The sequence below is a fragment of the Mercurialis annua genome, linkage group LG1-X (genome assembly GCF_937616625.2).
Source record: "Mercurialis annua linkage group LG1-X, ddMerAnnu1.2, whole genome shotgun sequence".
In the NCBI taxonomy this organism is placed as follows: Eukaryota; Viridiplantae; Streptophyta; class Magnoliopsida; order Malpighiales; family Euphorbiaceae; genus Mercurialis; species Mercurialis annua.
Genome location: NC_065570.1, coordinates 9,595,865 through 9,615,800, shown reverse-complemented (window position 1 = coordinate 9,615,800; position 19,936 = coordinate 9,595,865). Strand labels below are relative to the sequence as shown.

General features: G+C 34.2%; 1 protein-coding gene and 1 pseudogene across 1 annotated transcript; one reads left to right on the top strand and one right to left on the bottom strand.

Annotated features, from left to right (window-relative positions):
• Window positions 1-6,284: 6,284 nt before the first annotated feature.
• On the top strand, window positions 6,285-9,325 carry LOC126658239 (berberine bridge enzyme-like 22; annotated as a pseudogene).
• Window positions 9,326-9,417: 92 nt separating this feature from the next.
• Window positions 9,418-19,705, bottom strand: LOC126679894 (uncharacterized). Its single transcript, XM_050374915.2, has 9 exons — window positions 19,575-19,705; window positions 19,419-19,486; window positions 19,224-19,338; window positions 17,023-18,641; window positions 14,443-16,022; window positions 13,759-13,889; window positions 12,802-13,625; window positions 12,012-12,124; window positions 9,418-9,985 (listed from the first exon to the last, which is right to left on the bottom strand). The coding sequence occupies exons 2-9, from the start codon at window positions 19,482-19,484 to the stop codon at window positions 9,676-9,678; spliced, it is 4,758 nt and encodes a 1,585-aa protein (XP_050230872.1). The 5' UTR covers window positions 19,485-19,486; window positions 19,575-19,705; the 3' UTR covers window positions 9,418-9,675.
• Window positions 19,706-19,936: the final 231 nt, after the last annotated feature.

The following is a 19,936-nucleotide window of genomic DNA, read 5'->3' as shown; positions in this document are numbered from 1 at the left end:
GTAGACAAATCTAAAGGGCATAATTGACCCTTTTCTCTTTTAATAATAATCAAACCCTTTAACTGATGTAAGTAACGAAAGGACATAGTGGTAAATGTTGATCAAAATGTTAGGACAAAAATAATTGACTTTTAAAGTGATAAAAACTATTAATTAAAATATTTTGTAAAGAGATTTTAATAATTATCCCTACATTACGAGGCATGTCTTTTGCATAAATATATTGTGTTTTGGTAATGGTTTTTGCTACTTTAATATTAACCTTAAATGTCGGCAAACAAGCACCCATTGAAATCAAAACAAAGATACATGTTGCTACTATGCTAATTCATTGCACCATTTTCTTTTTATATTGAAAGGGTTATAGATATTGAGTTAGATACAGAAAATAATTTATTTCTTTATATTTATGATTAATTGCAAAACAAATCATGCATATAAGTATGTTTTATATTCTTAAAGTGAACAACTTTTTTTATTCAAACAAATGTTTTTTTATTAAAATATGTTTATGTGCTCGTCATAATAATTTATATTCTAGTGTCGACATTATTATTTTCTATTAAAAAAATTGCGGTGTTTCAAATTAAATTAAAAAAAATTAATTCTTAAATTTCCAAAATCAAAATTTTATATTAAAATTACAAAACACAGTTAAATTCATGATTTATTTTAGGCTTAATTGCGTAAAAAATCACAAACTTTAGCGTGTTTTGCAAATTTAACATAAACTTTCAATTTTGGCAAATTAATACACAAACTTTTAATTTTTGGCAATTTTAGCAACGATCAATTTTTCGTGATAAAAATGCTGATGTGTACACCGGAATAACCACTATTCCGGCGTCCACATCAGCATTTTTCTCTATTTTTTTGATGGAAAATTGATCGGTGCTAAAATTGCAAAAAATATAAAGTTTGTGTATTAATTTGTCAAAATTGAAAGTTTATGTTAAATTTGCAAAACACGCTAAAGTTTATGATTTTTTACGCCATTAAGCCTTTATTTTATAATTGATTCTTAAAATTTATAATAATGTTATAAACTATCAATTCAATAGATGAATAAATTTTTATAAGAGTTTAAATTCGAAACCTCTACAAATAGTATAAAGTTGAAATACCAACTAAACGATTCTCTTGTTTAGAATTACACCATTTTTCTTACATTCTTTGTTTTCTTTGTCAATAACTTCATACCAAACACCAAATTTATTATTTTAGAGGCGGAATACATGCAGAACTAAATACATCTATTAGATTTTGAACAAAGGATCAATTCACCCCCTCAACTTGGCACGAAATATCAAATGAGTCATTCTCGCCGCTTTTGGTACAAATCAACTCAAAACTTGCGTTTTCGTATCAAAAAAGTCCCTCGGCAGCATTTTCCCAGTCGCGCCCCCTAGAGTGTGTTTCACTCTCCACTAACAACATGGAAAAAAGTCTAAATCAAACCTTATATTTAGTTCATCTTTAAATTGGCACTTAACCAATTTAAATTTTTCATTACAATCCTTATAATTTAAAAAAATCAAATATTAAATAAATAAAATAATAAATTTTTAGGGACTATTACTGCCCTTTTTCTAATTTGTAACCTAAATCCTAAAATTACAAAAATGTCAGCCCCGCCTTCTTTCTTCCCTCCACCCTGCCACTACCTCCGACGAACATCAACTTCTTCGTTCAACACTATCATCTTGCCGCCTTCCGTCCTAGGTCGTTCTCTGGTGCTGCTTCTACCGTTCAAAACTGCAGAAAGGCAGATCAAAAGATCCTCCGCCACGGCTGCTGCTCCTCGTTCAACACCGTCCGCCACCTGCTGCTGCTCCTCCATTCGCCACCTGCTGCTGCTCCTCGTTCAACATCGTTCGCCGCCTGCTGCTGCACCGATTGTTCATCCTTAAAAGGATGAACGATTCCGTTCATCCTTTTGAAGATGAACGGATTCCTTCATCCTCAAAAGGATGAGCAGCGATCTGCTCATCCTCAAGAGGATGAGCAGATTTGTTCATCCTCTTGAAGAGTATGAGCAGGTTGCTCATTCTCAAGAGGATGAGCAGGTTGCTGGGTAGGCCGGATAAAACGACCGGTGGCGGGAGTATATGGTGGCCGGAATATGCGGTGACGGCGGTATAAATGTGGGGAAGAAGACGATTAGGGTTAATTGTGTTTTTTTGTACAAGGATTAATTGTGTTTAATTAGGATAAATTATGATATAATTAGAGTTTTAAATAAATAAAATATATTTTATTGTATTTTATTAGTTTTATTAGGATATAATTAAAGCTTTGATTAATTAGAATATAATTAATTATGATTAATGAAGGATATTTGATTAATTAAATAAAATTAAGAAACTCACTCTCCGAAGGGCTTTTTTGATACGAAAACGCAAATTTTGGGTTGATTTGTACCAAAAGCGGCAAGAATGACTCATTTGATATTTTGTGCCAAGTTGAGGGGGTGAATTGATCCTTTGTTCATTAGATTTTATTCTTCTCTGTCTGCATTTTTAGGTTTTATAAATATGATTAGAGATTATATGAAGCAAATGATTTGTTTACCTTTTGTTTAATAATAATAGGCGCAATAAATTAAAGGAAGCTTGTGCTAAGTTTTTGTTTATTTTGTATGTTTCCGGGTCCTTATAGATCCATATTTCATCTCCATGCAATTACAAAGTTAATGCAAAAAAAAAAAATCATGGATTTTACCATGGTCTATAAATAAAATATAAATTTTAAAATTTGATAAAATCAACCATAAACTTTAATATTTTTACAAATCGGAAATTATCAAATTCTTTTTTACTGAAAAAACACTGAACATATTAAAATTAAAATAATCTAATTTTTTGAAACTTCTAAATTTTATATTAAATAAAACATGAATAAACTATATATTTACGCATGATATTACAAATAAAAAATATATAACTATAAAATCTAATAAAATAAACCCACCCTTCACCATATACATCCTCCCCTGGTGATTTTTACTTGTTATAGAACCAAAACATGATACGGCTCCACCTTCCAATAATAGAGATCAAGAAACTTCTCACCAAATTCATTTTTCTTGCAAGATTTATAGGAACTAGAGCCTTCAATTAATTATTTCTCTAAGCAAAACTTGACAGAATAAAAATATAATGTTTCCTAAATTATTTTTAGTTGTATTTTTAAATATTGTATGTCCCCCCATGTGTATCTACCTCTTTTTTCCCTACTCAACCGACAACCATACAATATAAGAATAACATGATATCTAATTTAATAAGACCACTAAATTTGTGTCAAGAAACAAATTAAGACTACTAAGTTGTTAAATATGTGAAATTTCTTTTATAAATTGAATAGTTCAATTAATGCCAAAGTCATCTTGACTATCTTAATAATTAAAGTCTTATATTCAAGTCAATTAAAAAAATATAACAATGTTGCTTCACTTTCTTAAAATTTACTACTAATTTATAATTTTGTGTACCTTCAAAATAGTATTTTACCTTTTAAAATATATATATCTATTTCTCATCGCCGAAAATTGATCTATAGTGCTAGATTGACAAAAGAAAAAACTAATAGTGATGAATATAAATAAAATGTTTGCATATGTAGAATCTAAATTGGTAAATTAAACGGAATAATATAGAAACGTATTTTTAGTTTGGTTAACCAAAATTAAAAAAGTTAATCATTAAAAATATCTCATCTTGACTTTTTTTGTTTACAGACTAATATTTTAAAATTATTAATTTTATCTCATTTTTTAATTTTTACAATTGAAGTCATTTGTTTAAATTAGTGAGGAAAAATCAAATATGCATTTATGTTTGAACTATTTTATAGTAAAAAAGGCAAATTACAGTAATGTAAATGATATATTTAAAATTTTTTCTACTCTGATTTGAACAAATGGCATAACTCAAATTCAAAATTGAGAAATGGTATAAAATTGGATATTTTATAATTTTGAAAACAAAACAAGTCGAAAAGGTGAGGTATTTTTGAATGATTAAGCCAAACTAAAAATAATTTTAAAAATAAAAAATAAACTAATTAAAAAATGTTAGGTCAGAACAGAATAATTTATAATAATTTAGGCACAATTAATATTATAAGAAAACAAAATTTTCTCACCACCCACACGCTTATACGATCTTGTTTTAATGCAATTCTTCTCATTATATAATACCCAAACCCCATTTCTTGATCTTCACTTCACAACACACCACCAAAAAAAACATTTCAAAATTTTCCAAATCAACATTTTCGTCAAACATATCATCTAAAACATTATGGGCATTTCTCAAAGTTTCTCATTATGTATTCTTTTAGTAAATGCTTTAATGAGTATGGCCATGGCCAAAGCCGGTGATGAGTTTGTTCATGCTTTAGATAATTCAATATCTCCGAGTCCTAGTCCATCTTATACCGGTTCTCTTCCGAGGAAACTTGCGAGGCACTCATCGATAGCGCCACCGATGATGAGAGAAGATTCAGCTCCACCGCCGGAGCATATTTATGAGGAGAATGTTGGCATAGAAGGGCAAGAGATTCACCTTAAAGGGCATCATCATTCGGTGGATAAGTCGGTGGCAGGCGGCGGTGTGATTATCGGAAGCCTCGCTACCACCTTCCTGGTGGCGATATTTTGTTATATTAGAGCTACTAGAAGGCATAAAGCTGCCCAAATTGAGACTGTTACTGCTACTACTACTAAATAATCTACTCAGTTTTTGTATTGTAAAGTAGCATTTAGGTCCGGTTTGATTGAATGTAGAGAATATAAATGAGAATGTAAATAATAATGCAAGGGAATGAATATTTTAATTGGTTAGTTCATGATAAATCGAACTTAAATTCTTTATGATTCACTAAATACAAATAAAAAAAATGAAAAATAAGAAAAATGATTATTTTAATAAAAGAACGGGAAGAAAAAGAGAATAGGAATAGTTCCTCAGCTTAAGGGAAAAGGTACGGACATCCAATTCTTGGACTAGTGCCGTATATGAACAAGCCGAGCTGAATTTTGAGATATTCAAGCTCAACTTTTAATCCAAAGTGTTTGAACTCAATTCGAGCTTTGACTATATAGATCGAACTCAATATAATCATATTTTATAAAGTTCGGACTTGGCTTAACCTCAGCTCGTATCTCCTTCGTTTACTATTTAAATGAATTAAATATGAGTTCAACTCGAGCTCATCTTGTTTAGCATCTAAATGAACGAGAAACGAAAACTCGAGTACTGTTTGTATTGAGCTTATTTAGGTTGAAGAACAAGTTTTGATTAATTAAGACATTCTATGATATGTATACGTTCTACTCAAATTGGGGATCTGTTTCAACTCTATCATCAAGAGACAACTAGACTTCGTATAAATAATTATTCAAATAATAGTTCAAACTATTAAGATAATACTATAGATAAAGCTTTTTTTACTATACTTTGAGCTTTTGGGTGAACTGAAGACATTGTAATAAAAATTCTAGACCAATATTCGATCATAGAAGCTCAAATCGTATTAAAGAGCAATATGGTACGGAAATAAAAACACGTTGAGAAAATGCTGAAATAAAAACACTCCAAACAATAAAAGAAATTACAAAGATAGATTATAAAATAGAGATTTATAACTTTTAAAGCGTTTTTAGAAATATAAATGAATCTCTTCAAACGTTATACTCGAAAGAAGTTTACGTGCAATACAATTATAATTCACTAGTCTTCCTTTCAAATAATTAGTCATCCTCTTTCTCTTTCAGAACAACTACCTCTAAATTTTAGTTTTGCAGTTAGATACTAAAAAAACAAAGGATCAATTCACCGCTTCAACTTGGCACCAAACATCAAATGAATCAATTTCGTCGCTTTTGGTACAAACAGACCCACAACTTGCGTTTTCGTATCAAAAAAACCCGTAACTTGCATTTTTGTATCAAAAATGCCCCTCTGACATAAAAAAGAGAGTGAGATGTACTAATTATAATTTTTAAACCTAATTAGTTTTAATTTAATACTAATTAAACACAATTAAATTATATTTAACACTAAATAATTTTAATTAAAATTAATTAAATCTAATTCTAATTCCACCGGAAACCGCCGCCGCCCTTACCGATCACCGCCACCGAAATCCACCCACATATTCATCCCAAAAGGAATTAACAAATCAGTTCATCCCAAAGGATGAAAAATTTGTTCATCCCTTTTGGGATGAACAGCTCTGTTCATCCTTAGAGATGAACAGATCTGTTCATCCTAAAAAGAATGAACAACTCATTTATTTTAGGATTGAACAATTTATTTAAGGTTGGTGGTTGTGGTAAAGGTGGGAATGGAGCATACGGCAGTGGGTAGATGATCCGGTGGCCGGAAAAGGAAAAATAAAAAGAACGTGGAAGAAGAAGAAGGTGGAGAAAGGGAGAAAAGGTCCCTAAATATTTATTAAAAATTAAAATGATGATTAAAATTTTAAAATTATAAAGATATAGCTGAAAATTATAAATTGTCAAGGATTAATTTGAAAGATAAATAAAAGGGTTAATTACATATAAAATCACCACCTTTACACGAATTTTCAAAAATAACACGACCTTTAAAAGGTGTCAATTCAGGGCATCACCTTTCATTTCTTTTCAAAAACAACATGTGCACGTTTTTTGATGAAATTTTGTTGACTTGGACACCCGATGAGAGTGCCACGTGTCACGCCACGTCAACAAAAATGCCACTAAAAATGTGTCCGTGTTATTTTTGAAAAAAAATGAAAGGTGGTGCCCTGAATTGCCACGTTTTAAAGGTCGTGTTATTTTTGCAATTTCGTGTAAAGATGGTGATTTTATATGTAATTAACCCTAAATAAAATATTGAGTCTTTTTAATTTTTTTCATGTTTCTACGGAGAGTGTAGTTCACTTGCTTGGGTGAGAGTGGGGGAGGGGCTTTCTGAGCTAAAAACACAAATTTTGGGTCTGTTTGTACCAAAAGCGGCAAAAATGACTCATTTGATATTTCGTGCCAAGTTGAGGGGGCGATTTGATCCTTTGTTCGATACTAAAATCTTGAACAAAGTATCCTTTTTGTGTGGAAATGGAACTTCAGATTCTGAAATTATCAATCATTTCACATATGGATTCCATATAATTAATGGACTAGCTTATTGCATCAATCTTTTCCATAATTCTTCAATTCCGGTTTCTGGTATCGGCTTTTGATGATCTGATTTCACTTTGAAGTAATTCTTGAACAGAGATTATTACGGCCTACGAGACTCGCCTTTGGCTTTCGTCTCAGTATATGTATTATTCTACATTTTCCTAAAAGAACAATCATTAATTTTTTTCTTCCCGTTGACCACGACGTTTGAAACAACACGAAAAACCAGACCCGAAAAGGAGAAGGGCCGGTGGTGGATATTCCTGAAACTCGGGCCGGTCACCCTTACTGAACCGACTTGAATCTGAACTACAATTCAAATAAAGTTTGACTGAAATCGGATTTCCTTTTCGTGCCATATGCGCTTCGTGCTTTCCATATGCGCTTAAACTTTATTTATGAAAATTTTCTTGGGCGCAACTATATTTGAAAATGGATTGACTCTCCGTCCGCTTGGAAGTGGATTCGATCAATTGACATAAGAATTTTCAGTCTTTTGCTCTAATCGGCTGAGCTACCTGAACCACTTTCCTAAAGTCTATTTTCTTTATCGAATAGCGCCACCACTTAACTAGTAAGAGAAAAATCCTTCACTAAAAAAATGACTTAGAGAAAGGTCCTTTTTTCTTTTCTTTACTGATTCTTCTCAATGAAACTTGCCATGTTGCGCTAAGTTACTTATGGAAGGGATATGATGTGTACTAGCGCATACCAGACAGTATAACCAACTTCCATGGTACCAACCGTTATATTGCATAACCACCTCTATTAAAATTTTATTACACCTATCAATGACCAACTACGAAGACCGACCCCGGGTTATGGCCTCCACTTCTTACTTAACTTGGAAGGCTGACCAACCTCCGATTTGACCAACTACGAAGCCATCATCGGTTGGTTACTTCAGTCAGTTGGAAATTTTGCTCACCCCTACTTACTTAGCCAGAGGCCATCCATACAAATCACATTTCAACTCATTAATGATTAGTGATGTAATAAATTAGTATGATTTCGTTTTTAATAATAATATATGAAAAGAAAAATATAGCTTGGCTTCCAAGTTAGGGTAAGAAGTGGTGGCCATGACTATGAAGGCTCATCTTATCAGTGTCGGACCCCATTTTTCATCAATGATCTCATCTTGAAGGTGAAAAAGCTTGGGTGCGACACCAGGTGAACTTCCCAAATGCTATTAGCAAGAGAAGTGGAGTTCCTGAATTCCCAGAACGGCTGTGCCCTACAGTTGAAGTTGGGGAACATATCAGTAGAGGAAGGTTCAGTAGCATGATCAAGATCAAGATCAAGATCAAGAAATATAGGGTTCTGTTGCATGATCAAGATCAAGAAATACAGGGTTCAGTAGCGTGATATCGTCGACACTTGATCGATGTTAATGGGAAAATTTTCAACAGAAACAATGGGAAAAGACGCATGTGGAGCAAGTTCTGGAGTGATACTATCCCAGAAGTCAACTCTGGCTAAAGTTTTGTCGAAAGTGGCTGTTTCCACCATCTGAAAATAGTAGAACAGCATAGTATAAAGCCCATCTATAAATTGGCAACAAATTGCAGATAGATTAAATGAAGATCTCTTTATCAGAGTCGTCACTCAGAACATTGGAGGTGATAGACGACAAATCTGGACATGTTTCAAATCATATTTAACTAGCTATTTCTCGGCAGAGCCGATAGACTAATAACAATGGTTAATTCGAATCTTCCCGAAGTTGGGTTTGAAAGCTGAAGACTGCAGAAATGAGTTGGATTGGATCTGCTGTTTGTTTTGCCGGATACCCTACAGGAAGTCCTATGGAGGTGTTACTTGACAAGATATAGTTGTACAAAGCAAGTTTCAAAGCAAAATCTGACTTTGTGATAGAACCTCTACCTGAAGACAGACTCCAAGGAATCCAAAAGAAATTGTTAGCAGAAAATATAGGTTTCATGATAATGGACCCATAAGGTGGAAGAATGAATGAAATATCAACTCTCACATCGGAAAGGTAATTTGTACAGCATACAGTAAATGGTGAAGGGGGCCGAGAATGAAGTCAGAGATACGAAGAGGCATGTGCAGTGCATCAGGTCCTTACACAGGCACATGGAGGCCTATGTTTCCAAGTCTCCGAGAGCTGCCTATCTTAACTACAGATAAACATATGAATAGCAAATGTCTTGACTAACAAATACCATGGCCCTGCGACACAGATAGAAAAAAGAAAGAAAAGAAACGAACCCATTCGGAAATTAGTTGACAAACTCATTGATGCATATATTAGATTGAAAAGATAAAACTACAAAAGACAATGGAAAGAATTTACAAAATTGTGCAATGATAAGAGAGCTTATCTCAAAATTGCCCTCTAGCTGCTCTTAATCTCCCTACTCCGATAGCAGAAAATCCATCAATTGGAAAACTCTAAACAGTTGGTTTCTGATTTACTCTTATAATAACTTCTGGCTGATGTGAATATCCAGCTAAAGATCAAAAAAATATGGTCTGGTTCAGCTTGTAGTTACAGCAGTAGACTGTAGGAGGCTACATGCCAAGGTCTGTTGCTCCTCACTCAGTGCCGAGAACCACTTTCTTATAGGATCAATATACACAAATTGACTTGCAAATTCTGGAAGATCAGAAGTGCCGTGGACAGCATCTTCAAAGTCAAGACACAGAAGCCCCAGTAAAGAAGTGATAGTAGCAATTTGAACGGGAAGAGATGCTGTCATAGAATTGTTCCGCCAAAGGAAACCATGTAATTTAGATTTCAAATTCTCAACTTCCTTATCCTTGCAACCGCGACCAGTAACTCCAAGCCTGAATAATAGATTATAACGCAGTTAAATTCATCTACTGAATTGCACAAAAGTAACATGGCAAAACAAAAAATATCGACAATGCTACAAAGTGTGAAGACACAAGGCAATTTCTTTTTTACTGAAGAAATTCAAATATAAAACTTGAGATTAGCTTAAGTTGCTAATATATATAAAATCAGTGATTTATAACCACTAGTGCCCGCTGCAAGCTACTACAGCACTGTGTTTATGTGGATCACAAATATTAGCTGGTATCTAACATTGAAATTGGGAAGGGGGGTCTCTGTATACATGTCAATAGGCCCATGACAGTAAACCACGAGCACACAACGATATTGAGCCCTAGGTACAGCAATGAGCATTTGGAGAATAACAATAAAGGATCATGTCCACTATTCAACCTAAGATGAGGAAAGTCTCCCAATAAACAAAACACAGTTTCCAAATTCATCATGTCTCTGGTAAGCCCAGTGTAGTTCATCCTGGTAAAAGAGCCAAACCCGGAAGAGTTGAATCAAAGATTATGACCCCTTACTTGTGTCACTTCCACCCAAAAATGGAAGCCAAAAACTGAAGTAATCTCCAAAATAAGATAGCACATTACCTACGACTTTATAACTCACCTTCTAATATTTTTCTTTTTTCCACAGCTCCATAAGCAACCATAAATCTGATAGGCTTTTGCTCCTCTAAAATCATACACCCTCCAATCCATCCACAAAAGATAGGCTGATTTTTATTTTAAGTGTCCCAGTTAATGTTATAACTTAGAAAGAATATTATTATCTAATTAATAGTTATTCAAACAATTATATTATTCTAAATTCGAATTCTATTTGAATTTAGAATAGAATTCGAAATTCATATATAATATAAACTAATATAAATTAGAATAAGTATATTAAAAATAAATAAGTTTATAGGCTTATTTCTATTTTTAGAAATTGGTTAACTAGATCACTAATATCTAAAACACCCTGAATTGAAATAGTTAACTAAATTAAATCGATTATGGCTTTATAATAACTAATTATATTTATAATTTTACATATATTTTATGAATCATTTTGAATTACTATATAGTAAAAATGCATTGGAAAAATGAAAATGCATTAATTAATTAATAAGGGTATTATAGGTAGTTACTAGTTAGTTTAATTTTATCTAAATAAACTTTCTTAATAAGAGTGTAAGTCAAATAATCCTATCTTTTGTAGACACATGGAGTAATACTTTACATCAAAATCATCACAAGAGATCATCAGACTTTCAAGATCACTCATTCACAATTATATGCACCACCAGATAACATCAAAGCCATAGTTGTTGTTTTTCCTCATTTTCTACTAGTTTAAAACTTACATACATGACACTTGGATTTATAATTTCCCACCTAGCCCACCAACAAGGTTAGCCCTTGGACTCACTTGTCCAAAAACATAAATTAAAATCTAATACCAAAATGATTTTGATGCACAAGGAAACTCTAAACGTGTTGCAGTGTAATTTCCACTATGGCACTAAGTTCTTCCATATACTGCACATGTCAGATAAGTAATTTCGTTACGTAAATTATGCAAATGAGGTTTATTTCCATGACTTTGAAGATAAAAAATGTTACTTGTTGCGATCAACAATGTCTTTATGATATAATTCTATAGATTCTTTATTAACTTGGGAAAATTTCGCCAATTCAGTTATGGATTTGAGGGTTTCACCAATACTATTGCTACAACATCTACATATCACCAAAATTACATAGGAAAAGTTGATGTTCTTAAGATTCACTTCACCAAGCATTCACCACTTTGTTTCAATGGTTTTATTGATAAAGGAATATCATAGGAACTGTAGGACAAGTAAGAAAAATAGATGAATGCATATGCAACAGATAAGATAAGAACATAAAAAATTAAGCTCCAAAAGAATAGAACAAAGATAATCTCAAGAGACAAAACAAAGAACGAACTCGCAAAAATCAAACACATTAAGCATCGCATACAATTGATCATGGAAACACATACCTCCCAATCTGACCTATAAGAAGAACAACAGCAACAGCAAAGTCTTCTGGTAAAGATCTTCCCAGAAATTCCAGTAACACCGGTATAACTTTGCCACATATCCAGTCCCAGCTCTAGTAAACGACAGAAAAATACAAATTGTCAGCTTAAGGCTTAAGCCACAAGTGAACAAGAAAAATACAAAAGAAAATACAATTTTATAGGCTTCTTTGTTCCACTTTGCAGAAATAAATGAAAGCAATTCCTTAAAGTCTGGTACAAACACTAGCAAAGATATTACATTGAAGTTTGAACTGGTTAGCTTCTTCATGACAAGATTTTATGCCAATCATACAACCTTACTTCAAACTTCAAAACAATGTATCTACCTTGAACCTTGAACCTAGCCCTTTTAGAGTAAATAATCAAATTTCTTAATAGAAGAGAACTACATCTGACAAACCCAACCGACTACCAAGGTTCTTGAAACTAAAGTATTCCGTTAGCATATTAAATGTGAACCTCAAAACATAGACCATGTTAACAGAGCCATTGATTGCTGAATCATTAAATCGTAAACATAGTAAAACAACAACTGCATAAATCTTTGGTTATCTATGACAGTAAAAGATTTACCAACAAACTTGACTACTGAAGGTGTAGGATCATATATCATATTAAACCCATAAGAAAAACAGCTAAAAATCATTTCCAGGGCCATAAGCACATTCAAGAACTATGAGAGAATTATAATAATATCATTAAGAAAAGTAAAAAATAAAAAATCAATTAATCAAATTGAGTCGCATACCGTGTAACCAGCAACCAGTTCCACCAACGACAGGACATCATTGAGGTCAAATGAAGTTCCAGAGTTTGCATGAGTAGAGGACACTGAACACTTATCTAAACCACCAGAGTACACACCATGTGCTCCAAATATTTGTTCATGACTTGAACTCTGACTAGCATTATCCTCATGTCGGAGGACATGGAAATTTGATGAATTAATTGATTCCGTCAGATGTGGGTGCATGATTACTGAAAATGCATGACTATGAAGCTTTTCCAAGAGCAATGATATAACCATATCCACCGACTCTGTACCAAACGGGCATTCAGCGGACAGGTGGAGCTTACTTCTAACCTCATGAGAAGGTGAAAGACAAGAATCTGAAGTATCAGATGAGTTCTCCCCCTCGAGAAGAACTACTATTGATTTCAACACAGTCATTATCAAACCGTGTTCCTTCAAAGAGAAAAATTTATCGCCACCCAGGTAAGAAAAAACATGAAGTATGGTTAATAAAACAGCCGCATCATATTTACAACACCGCAATAGATTGTAAGAAGCCTCACAGAGAAACTCAATGTGGTCTATTGCTGAACATACTGATGCTAATATGGTGCTCCCCGCCACCAATTGGTCAGCTGAAGCTGGTTTAGAGGATAAATTAATGTGCATACCCTCTATGCTGATATTCATCCTTAAATCGCATCCATTCAATGTTTCAGAAGATGCATCTGTGTGCACCATCAATCGTCCATTAATGAGAAAGTCTTCAATGAGACCAACCACTTCATCCCAAGAACAGAAGTGTGCCAGCAAACTCCTCGCCTCAACATCAGACGCCACTAAAGATATAGAAAAGATAATAAGTTTAATAAAAAGACCAAAACAAGGACAATTAGAAGATAAAAACTGTAAGGAAAAGATAGAACTCCTTTAAGAAGACAGAACGCTTGATCATGTACCACATTGACATACCTGCACTAAATTGGCGACCATAGGAATCTAGGCAAAGAAAAAAACCCTTATCTGCAGATCTTTCAGATCTCAACGAAGTACACCAAGAAAAATTAAGCAGCAACAATGTGAAAAAAACACAGGCCTTCTCCCTGTAACAAGTAAAAGAAAAGCTGAGTTTCATCCTTGGAAACACAGAAAACCAATTTCAAAACTATTTGTGGGTAATAGCCAAAATAGTACCCAACCTTAATAACTTGTATCAAAATGGTACCCAACCTTTAATTTGTATCTTTTTGGTACCATAACTTATATTATTTGTTTTAGATCAGTTTTTTTATAAAATCTGGCCACTTTTAATGATGTGGCACCCGAAATAAATTTTTTGTTTTATTTGTTTTCACATCAAATGACAAATCAAATAAACTAATAAGTGCAAACGCAATAATAGAAGTTATGGTCAACCTAATGTGTCAATCTATGGGTACCATTTTGATACAAGGTACAAAGGTTAGGTACCATTTTGATATAAGGTACAAAGGTTAGGTACCATTTTGGCTAATAACCCACTATTTGTGGACTAAAGAAATGTACTTCCCTTGAAATATACAACTATCAGTTTTTAAGAAAAAAAAAATCCTTAAAGTTTGTAAATGGTTGATATATCATAAACACCTTTTCAAGTATATGGGGATCATTACTTACTTGGGTAAAAGTTTCTCTTCCATTTTAAGAGCATGCAAGATCTTTTGCACCGTGCATTCTCTTTCACTATCTAAAGAGTATCGGATCGCACAGGTTCTTGTGGCACAAAATATTCTAGAAACAGTCGTACAGTCAGTAACATTAGAAAACACCACACAGAATGCAGGAATACTGTCCTGTACACAGCCAAGTTCGCTTCCAGATTTAATGTTTAAGGACTTCAGGCCTTCAATACCAGAACTTGATGTTTTTAGCATTTCAACAACTTCAGGGTCCCTAGGCTGTCTTTCAGAAATTCTTTCAGTGTCAACGGTGAAGTAGCCATTTCCATTCCCTAACATATGAAGTGAGTCAACAAGTCCTTCATCCTCATGCAGTAGTTCAATAAAGGGAGTTCTTGAGGCATTGCATCTCATGTTGTTGGAACTAATTCCAACATCAAAACTGTAAGAAGGGACCACAACATCCCTCTCGTATGACATTCCTCCATTGAAGCTACTAACTACTTTTGACTTCCTGATATCAAACATCTCAATATCAGAAATTTCAATATCAGGAAGAGTAGGGGACAAGGGCATTTTCACTGCTCTTCTATAACATTCCTCATCTGCAATATTATCCAGGTCTAACAATTTCATATAATCCCCATTTTCTATATGCTCAACAATTTTCAAAGTTTCAAGATCATTTCCTGGAGAATCATTTAATCCCTTGACGCATTCCTGTGGGATTCCCAAGGAAGATATGGTAGAAGATGAGCCGAGTCTGCACACATTTACATCACCATTGATATGATTTCCCGTTTGTGTAATCTTTTCCTGCTCATTAATGGTGCATAATTGCTGTGTTCTTGACCTCTCATCACAAGAACCCTTCCGTGTCTTCTGACCCTTCTCAAATTTGTTATATACATCATCGTGCACACATACTTCCACATATTTTGGTTCCTCTACCTGTTTGTTTGTTTCCCCGTTTATCATGCCATGCAAGAGATAAAGTTTCTCTTCCATCTGCATATGCAACTTCTTACCCTCTGAACACAAAATTTCAACAGATTCAATTGCACTGAGAGCACTATTAAACTTTCTTGCACGTCCATTAATTTTTCCAAGAGCATAAATTCTTTGAGGACTTTTAACACTATTTTCAGCCACGACAGCAAGATTCCCATTGCCCTGTGTTTTGGTCACTTCACCAGACATGCAAGAAGTTGTTTGTCCGTCATTTTCCTGTACGCATTTCTCTGGTGTTATGGAAACAAAAGCACCCCTTTCCTGTGAGCCGGCCAACTGACCATCAGAAAATGATGCTGAACTGGAATTCATTGCAGAATTCTGTAACAATTTTTGAGAAGAGCCTCCATGCAGAGGCTCCAATTTAGAATCAATACCTGAAATAGATGCAGTACAATTCCCTCCAGATAAAGGGAATTGCAACACAGTACTTTCCCTGATAGGGTCAAAGCCAGCCATAGCCAAGCAACTAGACTTGACAAGTTTTTTTTCAGTCTGAGCATACATAGGAAATGGTTCTAAATCAGAGAATTTCCTCTTCAACTTTGAACTTCTCATGTTTTCCGCCTGTAAAGTGCATCAAAACACCGGTTAGCTAAAAAGAAGTCGGGAAAATTTGGATGATGTAGAAAAGACAACTATGAGAACTATTAAAGTCAAGAGATGAAATGACAATCTAAGATTGAAGTTCCTATATGTAACCAGCAGAGCATAAAATTATTATCGCATGCAAGTTGAACCACACAGCATAAAATGCCGACATTGCAATGTGGAACCAAAAATAGCAGAAGGTAGATAAAAGATTCAAAAGGCTATGCGGGGTACAACATCCTATTATGTCTACCAGCTGAAGATACAACATCAAATGAATGAGTTGCATCTCTATATACACCAATTTTCCATTTTTTATTATGAAATCATAAGGTGCCTTTGGTACTACTCTTATTTCACATAATCCAGGAACTTCCATAACTTTGGCGTGATAGATATTTTATTAAAATGTGCAACAATATAAATCAAAAACGGTAGATGATTGTACAGATGCTTTAACATGAAAGAGGGGAGGTACTTTTAATATGTGATCCAGAAGGCATATCAGCCGAAGAAATCATGAAAATGAAGGGGAACAGGGGAAGGTATTTACTATATGATCCAGAAGGCATTTTCCAGCAAAAGAAATCATGAAAATGAAGGGGGGGAAGAGAGACTGAGCAAAATAAAGAGAGGAGAGCTTGTGCTACTCATCCATAGGGTGAAGAGGGATTTTCAAACCACAATTGCAATAGACACATTTTGACTGCAAAGAATCCTGAAAATATTCATAGGAAGAGAAGAACTACTAAGAGCAAATTATATGCTCTACGCACCAGATCATTTCAAAAAAGAGCCACCAGGTAAACAAGCTTCTGAGAAAAACCAACCACCAGCAAAGCACAGTAACAAAAGCCAAAACCTGTATGCTATTCTTAAATGAATTCCACGGCCACCATTAAGAAAGAAAATAAGATAATTCCGAACTGGGGAAGAAAAAAAAAGTGTCACAGATAATGCAATTAAGTATGCTAACCTTTTCTAAATCCTCTCTACATTTAAACCATTTATCCAGGGCACCCAGACGTCGCGAAATTTGAACTGAATCCATATTAATATGAGCCAGTTCTTTTTGTAGAATGCTATTGCGGTTCTTTTCCAAGTTTGCTACTTGCTTGGCATAATTTAGACGCATCTTTTCAAGCTTCAACTGTTTCTCTAAAAGCTTCAAGTTTCTGGTTTCTGCATTCCTGCCTTTCCTCGGTAAAATAGTAGAAGCCTCAACTGGTTTTCTAGAAGACAAAATTTCTTGGATTTGCTTCTGCAGATCCTCAACTTTATGTCTGCTTTCCTCAAGCTGACAAGACAGCTGATCAGCACGCGATTTTTCTTCCAATGCCATCTTCCTGTTCTCTTCCACAAGCTTCCGTTGCTCTTCTGCTTCAACCAGTCTTATTTCTGTAGCTTTTTTCTCTACCATTGCGTTCTGTTTTGCATCCTCAAACCTTTTCATTACTTCCTCATGTATCTTACGCTTTTCCTTTTCCAATTCTTTAATTGCCTTTTTAAGCTGTAATATCTCAGATTTTAGCTTTGCTTTTGTTGCATTAGCATCTTTCCTCAATGCCTCCAACTGAATGCGATAGTTATCAGCCTTCTTCCGTTCAATATCAACATTCTTCTTTTCTTCATCAACCTTCTCCTTTTCCACTTTTACAAATGTCCATGCTTCAGCAGAACTCTTCTTCTCTTCTTCAGCATTTTTCTTTATATGATCTGCCTTTTCTTTCTCTTTCTCAAGAAGCACTTTGAGATAACTGATTTGCTTTTCCCCTTCAGAAATACAATCTTGGAAAAACTTTACCTCCCTCATCTTATCTTGAACATCTAAATTTTCTTTTTGGGGTACGAAGGAGATTTTTGTATTCATGGTGTGAGCCTTACTTTGATCACATGGATATTCAGAATCCAAATTCCTGGAGGGAATAATGTTATTTATATCCTTCTGTAAATCCTCAATCTTTTGCCTAGCCTCCTCCAGCTGCTGAGAAAGATTATCAGCACGGCTTTTTTCTTCCATGAATTTCTTCTCATTTGCTTCCACGAGCCTCTTTTGCTCCTCTATTTTAGCCATCTCTGAATCATCACTTTTCCTCTCTTTGATCACTTTATGCTTTTCTGCTTCTAACGTTTTGCCTGCCTCTTCAAACTTATTTGCCTCAAAAACCAACTTTGACTTGGCTTCCTCAGCTTCTTTCCTACATGCCTCCAACTGCAAACGATATTCTTCAGCCTTCTTCTCTTGAGTAAAAGCAAGCTTCCTCTCTTCATCAGCCTTGATCTTTTCAGCTTTCATAAGTTTCCAAGCTTCAGAAGCACTTTTTTTCTGTGCCTCGGCACTCTTTTTTTCAGAATCAGCTCTTGTTTTCTCCTTCTCAACAAGTGCTTTAAGCCGCACAATTTCCTTTTCTGCTTTAGAAACATTATCCTTCAGAAGCTTCAATTCCCCCTTGTTATCTACCACATCAGTATTGCATGTCTGTTTTAAAGAAGATACCTCTGACTTTAAAGAACAAACCTCACTCTCTAAAGCAACTCTGGCTGCCAAGTCTTTCTCTTTCACAGTTGCTGCTTGTGCCTGTTCTTCCTCACATGCTGCAAAAAAACAGTGAAACATTATACACTATCAAGAGGTATAAAAGAATATTAAAACATATACATGTCATATTTTCAAATACCATTAGGTGCTTCTAATGGAAAAGCGGTTCTCTTTCTAGCAAACTTACAGTATTAGGAGTTAATTCCTTAAAAAGTTAATTCCGACTTCATCGCAACAAAAGCATAAGCAGAAATAGTATCCAAATACATGATATCTAAATATATATTTTTTTGGGACGAGGACTCACTCCCCGAGACAAAGCCCAGGATCACTGTCAAACCCCGGGATGTGGACCGCCCGCCAGGTAAACCCACATACCTGGCAATTCCGGCCTATAAAGGCCGGCAGCCTAATCTCAACCACTTCATTTATTAGAAAGGGCGTAGCCGGGTTTGAACCCGTGATTAAATGGTTGAGGCTTAGACCACTAATCTAAACTCGTGCAGGCCTATATATCTAAATATATGATTTAACAAATTAAAGTGATTTTTACAACTTTCTAATGTTTAAAATCCAACGACGGTGTTATCTATTTAACACGTCCAATAATGCAAAAAAAAAATAACATTTAATTTCACCTTTCTTGATAGCAAGCTTCTCGGCTTGAATCTTATCGACTTGTTCATAAAGAATCTGCACAGCTTCTTTTAAATGTTTCCTTCCAGCTTCTAGCTTCAAACATTTCTTTCTCCACTGTTCAAAAATTTAACAAATATGTTCAAATTTACAAATTTTCAAATCGAAATTTAAAAAGAATTTCAAACATGGCGTACCGCTTTACAGCATTGATTATTTGCAGCAGGAGGAGCCGACTGCTTGACCGAAACACCGTCCGCCATTGCTAAACCACACAGAGAAACGAAAACAATTAGGTATTTGTAAATTTACAGAATCTTAATCGGAGAAATTAAAAAAGAAAAGAAATTAACTTGTATGATGCTATGGATTAATCTTTAGCGCCATCTTTGATTTAGGCGACTTGATAATCTTGATGAATGTAACTGACAGACAAGCCCTAATTTTTTTTTTCTAACTCATAAACCCTGTAGTTTACTACTAGTCTGTAACGAAGGTTTAGGTAGGAGGCGATTAGCAATAATAAGTTTAAAATTAGAGCAAATTACTTTAAGGTACCTTACATTTATCATAATTCACAATTTGGTACCCCTTTTTTGAAAATCAAACGATTTGGTACCTCAGTTTTGATTTTGTAAACTATAAGGTCCTTCTGTTAGTTCCGTTAATAATTTGAAATTTACTTTCAAACGATTTGGTATCTCAATTTCAATTA